The sequence below is a fragment of the Mytilus edulis genome, chromosome 9, assembly GCF_963676685.1.
Source record: "Mytilus edulis chromosome 9, xbMytEdul2.2, whole genome shotgun sequence".
NCBI classification, from domain to species: domain Eukaryota; kingdom Metazoa; phylum Mollusca; class Bivalvia; order Mytilida; family Mytilidae; genus Mytilus; species Mytilus edulis.
This window is the reverse complement of record NC_092352.1, coordinates 35,154,660-35,165,862: the sequence shown is the minus strand read 5'-3', so window position 1 is coordinate 35,165,862 and position 11,203 is coordinate 35,154,660. Positions and strand designations below refer to the sequence as shown.

The following is an 11,203-nucleotide window of genomic DNA, read 5'->3' as shown; positions in this document are numbered from 1 at the left end:
AGTTGGGAAATTGACTGTACTTTTATTGTTATTTTACATGTCAAATATTTCTACAGTGCTATATTTCATATGGGTACAATTTTCTTACAAGTAGCATGTGACAACTCTTTACATTAATTCTGTATTTTTTTAAATATTTTTTTTGAAATTAATAAGCTATACAATCGTACCTGATGATATTGAAATCTATCTATTGCCTTAATGTATCAACCAATTAAAGATTCCAGGCTTATAACTTTGTATAGCAAGCACCTTAGTCAAATAGCATATGGCCACCATAACTTATTTTTAATGTACTGTTAACTTATGTTGTCTTGTTGAAGTTTGAAATACAGTTTTTAACATGGTGTAAAATGAAATAAAACATTTAATTTGTTGACTACATTTGCATTGATGCCCACACATATTGTCTGCCCATATGAGGTTTTGTTTTATAATATGATGACTTATCAATAGCACACTGACAAACTCGTTTAAAAATGCAAGTGCTAAATTTTAACCCCACCTAGGTAGCAATTTAAACAACCTTCAACTGCACAGTGGATATAATTTCCAACTTATTCAGTATTCAAGAGCTTGCAGCTGCTATTCATAATTTGTTAAACGTAACGAGATTATGGGTAGAAAGTTGATAAACCTGGGGTATATTATCTAACACAATATATCTGTTATTGTTTGTGTGGTACCTTTGATTACTAGTTACACTTCACACCTGTAAAGCATTTGCCTGATAGAACAACAATTTTACACTTCTTCCATTTATTTTTATTTTTCATGGCACAATGTTCTATTGAATTATCTGTATAATCATATATAACAGTTTATAAAATTTAAGGCAAAACATAAGTTATCATAGTGCAATGATATGTTCTTTGATTGAATGAGTTCCTTTTCATGGGGAAAAATAATGAACAAAAAGCAAACTGGTAACAAAAGCCTTTATTATATACTTAGTAGTAAATACAGATAAATTGTATGTGTAATACAATCAATGGCAAGCGTACTGTATCAGCCACCCGTGATGATATTGATATCAGCACGGTTGCAAAAGCTTTATCACACCTTTAATCTGTATGACGTCACGTCATCGATTGCAGTCACTGTTGCAAAGTCTTTTCAAAACCCTAATCTGTATGACATCATGTCAAACTTATAATCTGTATGACGTCATTTCAATCCTCCTTATCTGTATGACGTCGTCATGTCACATAAAAAACATCTACTTGAGATATATGTATATAATAAAGTGTATACGATATGGCTTTTTCAATATCATACACTGTATCAACCCTCAACCAATATAATCCCTCGAGCAGAGCTCTTGTGATTATATTGGTGTCTCAGGTTGATACGGATGCGATATTGAAAAAGCCATATGATATTCTCTATTTATAATCATTTGTCCAAATATAGCATTTCTTTGCAATAGAACTTACTAGGTATTGCTTTAAAAGGTAACTAACTGCAAAAGACTGAATAACGAGTAACAAAAAATTGATACAGCCCACTTTCTGTACATTAAAAACACTTCTCTTAACCCGTCTAAAGAGGACCTAGTAAAAGACGAAATATCTGCCTCACCTGCATATCTTGTTTCATTGGCAATCCAAATTTCATCCAGGTCGACAAAATCTTCAGAACCTACCTATTTTATCTACTATTTTAAAAAATAATCATACTAAACACATATGAAAAATTAGCTCATCATCAAAACAACAATCCATCATTAAAGATAAAGGCAGAAATCCTTACACATCTTCATAGGGATGGGTATCAGAAAAATCAAGCACATCAGTGAATATCTACACTTTGGAGAAACAACAATTTTCAGAACTTTTCATATATTGCAAAATGAAAAACATTGCACTATGAGATAAATATGTTTACAACAATCCTTAGGAAAATGGTCATATAAAACTATTAATTCAAAAATTATTGGGAGGTTTTTTATCATTGCTTATGATGCAACTGAGTGAGGATAGCAAAAATTAAGAACTTCCATTTTAATATCCAATATTAACACATATATGCAGATTTCTTTATATGGTCATAATAAATCTCACATTTTTTTATCATCCTTCAAAAAAATCCCATTTTTATGCAGGCAATAATTTCTGAATAAACAGTATTAAATAAGTATAAAACAACATTTCCTAAACAAATAAAATTAATACTGACAAAGAATCCATTTACAAAAAGTATGAATATGCATCATCATGGTTAAACTTGAACCTTGATTAAAATGTATAACTTTCCTAAATGATAATACTATAGAAATGTATATCATAAAAATTGTCATTTCCAATTGTAGTATGTCTGCTTTTAAACATCATGTAATTACATAATATATGTGTTTCATGAGAATATGTAATTTTGATTTGCAGACAACAATAACGATGTATTCCAAATTATGGTTTGTTTCCAAATAAAATACAACATTCCTTAATACATAAATGATAGTCTATTCAAAAACTGAAATAATTTTACCTTAAATATTAGATAAAATGTATTATGATATACTGGTGTTATGTTAACTTTGGTTTTGTATTGATATTAAAAGGTTTTTAAATCTGAACATTCTTGACGACTGGTACTGAAACCAGACATTCAAACATAAAAATAGCATAAGACTAGACAATTCATTCAATTACTACATGTATATACATATTATCTGCTTTATTAGCATACATAGGCAAAACATAATATAAATAAATGCCATATATGAAGATTTTAAATTAAAGAACCTTAGTGAGCACGCTCACATACCCCACGTCCCCACATTGTCATTGGAGAAATTAAATAAGTGTAAGAAAAAAAAATTGTATAAGAAAAAATATTGAATAATAATTTCCTGTCAATATGCACATCAACATAGTATGTCCTTATTATCTACAAAATTTCATGAAATTCTGTTGTGTAGTTTCAGAGGAGTTGAGCTTACAAACTGTTGCAGAAGTACATTGAAGCAAGTAAGTTCAAAGAGATGTAACTCCTAGAAAAAAATTGAATCGTAATTTCCTGTCGATATGCACATCTACATAGTATGTCCTTATTATCTTAAAAGGTTTCATGAAATTCTGTTGTGTAGTTTCAGAGGAGTTGCAATGACAAACTGTTGCAGTAGTACCTTAAAGCAAATAAGTTCAAAGAGATGTAACTCCTAGAAAAAAAATTGAATCGTAATTTCCTGTCGATATGCACATCTACATAGTATGTCCTTATTATCTACAAATGTTCATGAAATTCTGTTGTGTGGTTTCAGAGGAGTTGAGATGACAAACTGTTGCAGTAGTACAATAAAGTAAATAAGTTCAAAGGGGGGTAACTCCTAGAAAAAAAATTGAATCGTAATTTTCTGTCGATATGCACATCTACATAGTATGTCCTTATTATCTTAAAAGGTTTCATGAAATTCTGTTGTGTAGTTTCAGAGGAGTTGCGATGACAAACTGTTGCAGTAGTACAATAAAGTAAATAAGTTCAAAGGGGGGTAACTCCTAGAAAAAAAATTGAATCGTAATTTCCTGTCGATATGCACATCTACATTGTATGTCCTTATTATCTAAAAAGGTTTCGTGAAATTCTGTTGTGTAGTTTCAGAGGAGTTGCGATGACAAACTGTTGCAGTAGTACATTAAGCAAATACGTTCAAAGGGGCGTAACTCTTATAAAAAAAATTGAATCGCAATTTCCTGTCGATATGCACAACTACATAGTATGTCCTTTTCATCTGAAAAGGTTTCGTGAAATTCTGTTGTGTGGTTTGAGAGGAGTTGCGATGACAAGAAACAGGACTGACGGACGGAGGGACGGACGGACGGACGGACGGACGGACGGACGGACGGGTCAAAAACATTATACCCTCCGCAACTTCGTTGCGTGGGGTATAAAAATGATAAAATTAAAGAAACAAGTGAAACTGTGAGCTACTGCTCACTGATGATACCCCCGCCTGAAGTGGATAATATTAATAGTGTAAAAATATGCAAGTGTTCGGTAAACAGGAAGTTGTCGAGTGATGAATCTGAAAACGCATCACACGGTATAGCTGACTTATATAAATCCTGAAACCAAATTTCAGAAATCCTTGTATTGTAGTTCCTGAGAAAAATGTGACGAAAATTTTCAACTTGGCTATCATGTGTAAAATCAGACAAGTGTTCGGTAAACAGGAAGTTGTCGAGTGATGAATCTGAAAACGCATCACACGGTATAGCTGACTTATATAAATCCTGAAACCAAATTTCAGAAATCCTTGTATTGTAGTTCCTGAGAAAAATGTGACGAAAATTTTCAACTTGGCTATCATGTGTAAAATCATACAAGTGTTCGGTAAACAGGAAGTTGTCGAGTGATGAATCTGAAAACGCATCACACGGTATAGCTGACTTATATAAATCCTGAAACCAAATTTCAGAAATCCTTGTATTGTAGTTCCTGAGAAAAATGTGACGAAAATTTTCAACTTGGCTATCATGTGTAAAATCAGACAAGTGTTTGGTAAACAGGAAGTTGTCAAGTGATGAATCTGAAAACGCATCACACGGTATGGCTGACATATATAAATGTTGATACCAAATTACAGAAAGGGTGGATGTGTAGTTCCTGAGAAAAATGTGACGAAAGTTTCATGGGACGGACTGACTGACTGACTGACGGACGGACTGATGGACGGACGGACTGACAGACAGAGGTAAAACAGTATACCCCCCCTTTTTTAAAGCGGGGGTATAATAAAGAAAACTTTACAAAATGTGTGAAATTATCTATTATATTGAAATTAAGAAACTTGGCTGTTTTGTATCAATTTTCAACTTTAATATCTTCTTAACAAAACTACCATGCGACCAAACAATTTTAAATTCACTACTTTCAAATTTTGTCTTAATTTAAATCAAATGTTATGAGAAATGGAATGTTAGAAGTTATAACAGTTATAAGTTGTGTTAGGTTGAGGATGTTGGGAATCGTCTCTCATAAGTATTAAATTACCAAAGATGTAGTCCATGGTGCTATATTATTTTTCACTAATAATTTAGCTCAACAGATATAACTAAAAGCAGCATGTTTATATTATACCCAATGATGATTGTTCAGCAGAAAAAATTAAAATTAAGTACCTTTTTATTGAAAAAATAGACAAATGTATTAAATGATACCAAATAAAACAATGAATACAGATATTTATTAGTTTTGTCAAGCAACGCTTTGACAAAGTCATGTGTTAAACTGATGTAATATTGGAGGAATATTAATGAAGAAAAAAGGTTTTTTTTCCAACTTTTTACTTAACTTTTTTTTTTAGATCACAATTATAGACATTACTTTTATAACATCAGGAGATGTAATATGATTGTCAATGAGACATTTGCAACTATCTGTACAGACCATAGAAACAAAAGTGTGAACAATTACTAGTCACTGTAAAGCCTTCAACAATGAAAAATACCTAGCTATAAAATGCCCCAGTATGACAAAATATAAAATAATTTGAAAAAGAAAAGCAACAGCCTGATTTATGCTACAACAAGGAATGAAAAACAAATATAACAAATAGCAACTAACAACAACTATTAGATTATACTTTCCTGGTGAAGGGCGGACTGATGTCATTAAGTCACGTATAACTAAAATGAAAACACAAAATGTGACATCACAAGGAGGTTAAGGTGGCTCGGGCCTATTCAAATTTTCTATCAGAAGTGCCGTATTTTTTGTTATTTTATTTTTAACAGAAAGTGAATCAAATTGGTCGAAAAAAAATAGGGGGTCACAGACCATTTAAGCTCAAAATTTTACTTCTAAACAGGTATGTAAAAGGGACCATTTTTCAATGACATGATAGGGAAAATAGAGGTGTTGACATATTTTTATCGGAATATCAAAAAAACGTTCTATGACACTTGGTCCAAAACTGTAATATAAAAAGCTTAACCATAGCTTCAAAGAATGAGCAAATAAAAAACATAGGTCACCGATAAGGAAAAATAAATATTTTGGCTAAAAACCCAAATTTTGGCGGGAAAATGGTGAAAATAGGTGATATGTCATTTTTACCCTTTAACAAATACGGATAATAACGAAAATATTCTATTAGTCACATAACTACAATGATTTAACATTTCTAATCAATCAAAATATTTTAAAAAAATTACGACAAATACGTTTGTAATTCATGCGTGAAATTATGCGCAGTCGAATAGTCCCGAGCCACCTTAATCTACTTATTATGTTGATGTCTTATATATAATACTAAGTGGTACATATGAGGCAAGAACAAATAAAAAAAAATACCAAATATTCCCAGATATAAAGATTAATATAAAATAGGAAAAAATACAAAAATGTTTAAAGTTAGCTTCTTTACTGGGAATCCATTTCCAGTGATACATATTTATATATCTATATATAAAATTACCATTTATTGTCGTTGAACATAAAATGTAATTGTACAAGCCTTAGAAACAAGTTGAAATGCAAGGCTCACAGAGGATTTAATTTTATTTTGTGTTGAGTCAAAATAAAATTTTCAATTTCCAAACAATGTTATAAATTGTTATTCTAGAAGAAAGTAGGAAGATCCTGCTATTCTATACACCGTAGCAAAAGCATGAATTTAATTCTATAAAAACATATTGTTGACATAACAAACAACGCTTTGTACAGTTGGTGACTTTGTCACAAATGATTCTACAGTAAATACAATTTGTATGACTGCAAACATAGCACAGTTGAAGTATAAATGATGTTATTCTTACATCAGTTAGGAAGTACAGCAACATGACAATGTCACCTACTAAACATTGAAGTTATGTTTATCTTATATAAAAAAATCTTAACATACATTTTCAAGTTACACACTGAACCATGAATATTTACCATACATGATCATTTCACTGTTAATTTTAAATGCTTTTCACAAGTTCATGAAATGCCAATAAGGAAAACAGCACAAACTAAGGTCGACCCCATGTCTAAATATATGGTATTTCAATGAATAATAATGTTATTTTCAAACAATAAACTATGACCATATTGTACTTGAATGCAAAGTCAGCAATTGTTTCCTACATTGCAAAATAAATGTTTGAATTCTTTCTAAGACAGATTTTTAACAAACAAAATACAATTAACAAATTTAAATATTACATGTGTATAGATTAAGGTAAAATATAACTTTTTTACAAAAAAAATTAAAATTATATTAAAAAAAAAGCACAAAACCACAATAATGTTGACCTTATCAAAAATGTGTAAGTGTATGGTCATTAAAACAACAATTCAATGTTAAAATCCAGAATTGATGCTTAATTTACAGTATGTGTTTTGCTCATGGCAAAATTATCTATATAGGTCACCATACAATCTTACATAAAATAGATGATTAACTGTGAAAAACCTTCTTTTTTTTCTGCATAACAAATATGAATTCCGAGAAGGATTGCAATCTTCCAATGTGCAGAAGTGTGAAAAAGACTATTTGAAAACAAACATAATTATAAGTAAAGATTATTCATCTGAAAAAATAAAAATAAATATAAAAGTTATATCTTAATTGCCATATAGAATGCAAATCTTGAGAATTAATATATCTTGTCTAAAATATTCTTACCCACTCATTGGTTTAAACATGAAGAGGCAAAAAAATGTATTTTCGTGGTATAACATGGGTTTTGTTGTCTTTTATATCTATAATTGTATTTACATGTAAAAACTATGGAATACCACTTCAGTATCCACCAAAACTTTACCACACCACAATGCACACATTGCCTACCTCAGCAGGCCCATACCCAGGAATTTCCAAAGGGGGGTTATTTGGCCTCAAAAACTCGACTTTAATAGTCATTAATCGAACAGAACAATGACTTTAACATTGTTACTATCTATTCAGTACAGATGATAACAGCAAAACAAAAAACAATAAGGTAATAATTATTTACAAACATTAGAATTTATTTTTTTTAAATGCATGATTGGTCTGTACAGAGACAGTTTGTTAAAGTTTATAATTGCACAATGTATTAATTTGAATTGCAAGTTGCATGAATAAACTCAAAATAAACATTACGGATAATTTTCAGTGAAGAAAAATCGACCAATTATTGCAAGTCTTCTCCTTTATTGCACTTATTACTACAAAATGTATATCCAAAGAGGAGAAAAATGTATAATCATATAAATGCATATCAAAAACAGTTTTTAAATGTGAAAATGAAAAAAACTATTTATAAAATTTATAAACTTCTGATTGTATTTCTCAGAGAATTAAAACACTACATTTTTGAGATAGCGCAGAGGTTTTTTTCCTGACATATCATTTGCTGTATTTACTTGAGAGAGAAAAAACATAGTCTATGCTGATTTATTCTGCATTAAAGCAATGGATTTCAAAACTGAACACATTTGTTTATATTCATAAAAGAAATCCTTTATAAATGTCATATTTGATTTGTGTGGACAAATCAATTTTGTATTCATTCATGAATTGAAAGCCAAAAATGAAATCAAATTGAAATCACTTCATGAACAGTGATACCTATTTTTAAGATTTTATGAATCAAACTTAATAATGAAATATTAACTCTGAATCAGAAACTGTTCTGTTAGAGCTGCCATCTTTGAACTTTGATTGAATTTAACAAAACAAGACAATCTAGTCAAAAACAAATAACAGTTGTCATTCAAACACATACTACATCAAAAACAATGTTGACTTTTCATTTTGATTTGAGAAACAACATATTACATTTTCTAATGGATAAGATCAAGAATTTTCAAGTTGCAGCATTGAATCTATATAAAGTCACTTTCCAATCAATTAAGGACATTACCTTCAAATAGCAAAAGTTAAATCACAACTTTACCTTCATTTTTTCATCAGTAACAACTTTTAAAAATTTAAATGCATTTATAGAACAGTTTTCATAATATTGCACAGAAACAACATAAAGACACCCTTGTAGATTTCGAAAGAGTAGGCTAATGCCGCTACAAGGCAGCACTCGCACCCGCAAAGTGGAAAGGGATTAATATAAGTTGCAAAACTTGTTTCCCAATCCACTATAAATAAATATGTTTAAACTAAAAACAACATAAAGTGCCATTTTCCGATCATTCAAGGACCATAACTCCTGAATGCCAAATTTGAAAATCCTCAATATGGAATTTAACTTCCATTTTGTAAACAATAACAATATATACAACTCTAATAGCATGGGTAGAATGTTTTTTAAGTTAAACTAAGGAAACAATATACAGTGTCTTTTCCCAATTCTGCAGGAATCATAACTCCTAAGTGGCAATAGTGAAAATAGTCAATATTGAACTTTAAATTTGCCAGCAGCATAAGTATATTAAATGTAAAAAGATTGGTTGAATGGTTCATAACTCATTGCATAAGAAACAACTAGAGCAGACAGCCCACCATTGGTACTACTCCAAATAAATGATACTATTTTTTACCAGTAAACTTATTACATATCAATGGAAAGCAACTTTTTATAAGTGGTCAATACCAGATTTTAGATTGTATAGGAGTTTAGAAGATTGGTTATTTAGAGGTAATATTTCCCAACACAAAGTTTAATCTAAACTTTTGATTATAGGTAGAGTAGAGGTAAATTTCAAATGATATGGCATTTTTGAAGTAACTACTGAATCAGAGTATAATTATAATATATATTATGCAATCATAATAAAATCTCTGAATTATAACAACCTTAGTACAAATAAAGTAAATGTAAAAAAATTAAACATTAGATTCTTGTCTAACAAGCAAAGGGGGTTTAGAGTCAGCTGACTTCTTTGGTGATCGATGATGTCGTGGAGGTGCTACCGGAAGATCAGTAGGTTTTGGCCGAGGAGGAATTTTAGGACCAGATTTCTTTTCTCTTGATTTTGAACTTCTAGGAGGAACTATTGTGTCATCATCTTCCTCGGCCATTGGTGCTGGTGCTTTGATTCCCATGGACCCAAGTATATTTGAGGCTGGACCAGCCAGTCCTTGCTGAGACTCTAGGGATTGTAACATATTTTTGACAACAGTCATATCAATGTCAACAGGTTTAAATCCGTCATCTTCTTCTTCAATACTCTTTTTGCTTTTTTTACCATTACCATTTACCTGTAAAACAAATTTTGACATGTTACAATATGAAATCTTGTAAAAGATATTTAAGCTCCTCTCAACTTACACAAAAAGATAAAAAGCTTATCAAATACTTTCAGGAAGAAAACATTTACAGAGTAAATTAGGAAACGATTCACACATTTTCATGAAATAGATTTTTTAATTTTCTGGTTTTTTTTCTGTAATCTCAATATTTAATCAACATTCCAACTACATCTGCAATCCATTTCAAAATTAAAAGAGAAAAAAGTAGTCAACAATGTGTTAGTGTTTTAGTTGGTTCAATTTACTTTGAAGCGGTGGCCTAAATATTTCGTTCTAGATGTTTGTGTCAGTTGAGGTTATTCTAAAGACAGCTTAAACATTAAATGCATTCCCTACAATATTTTACCTTTGGTTTTGAAGCCGTGGTTTCATCTCCACCTACTCTTTCAAAACTTTTACCAACATCTGTTGTCGCTAGTTCCCTGTCCATCATATTCATATAATCCTTTACTGTAGGTTGGACTGGTCCCTTTCCTTTCTTCCCTGATTTAGAAACAGGTGGCCGATCATCAACATCTTCATCAGATTCCTCCCATCCATACTCACTCATGTCAGAACTTGAGGCATCATCATTGTCATTAAACTCTGAAAAAATATTTAAATACAATACATTAGTATTCAGGCAACATTCTGTTCTACCGGGTTATGTTGAACAAATAAAATCTTATGACTAAAATAGGTTGTAAGTCATCACTGGTAATGAATAATCATCAATTTTGTCATTAGATTGTTTTTTTGAAACAGACAGGCCTGGTCTAATTGAAACTCTTTTGAAAACACTAACAACTAAACTGCAGATGACCTGAATGCATTTATTTTAGTAACACATGTTCTCAGGCAGTTATTTTTTTTCTTGGAATCACCTGCTTTCATCTAATTCTTCATATTTGATTCTTACAATGTTCAAAGTTTTATCAAATTAATGAATCCTGTAAGAGGAATTGTAACTACAGGGTGCATTCTAAAATGAATTAATTTTACATAATAAATACAAGTAATAATTTCTGAATATAGAATTTTTTTGTC

The 11,203-nt window shown here is 30.5% G+C and overlaps 1 protein-coding gene across 1 annotated transcript in view; it reads right to left on the bottom strand.

Annotated features, from left to right (window-relative positions):
- Nucleotides 1-9,661: 9,661 nt before the first annotated feature.
- Nucleotides 9,662-11,203, bottom strand: part of LOC139488224 (protein ecdysoneless homolog) — a 48,415-nt gene continuing 46,873 nt past the window's right edge. Inside the window, exons 13-14 of the mRNA XM_071273703.1 lie at nucleotides 10,524-10,762; nucleotides 9,662-10,126 (exon numbers count right to left, since the gene is read on the bottom strand). Coding sequence (XP_071129804.1) covers nucleotides 9,752-10,126; nucleotides 10,524-10,762 — 614 coding nt within the window. The 3' untranslated portion in view covers nucleotides 9,662-9,751. The remainder of the gene's footprint in view (nucleotides 10,127-10,523; nucleotides 10,763-11,203) is intronic.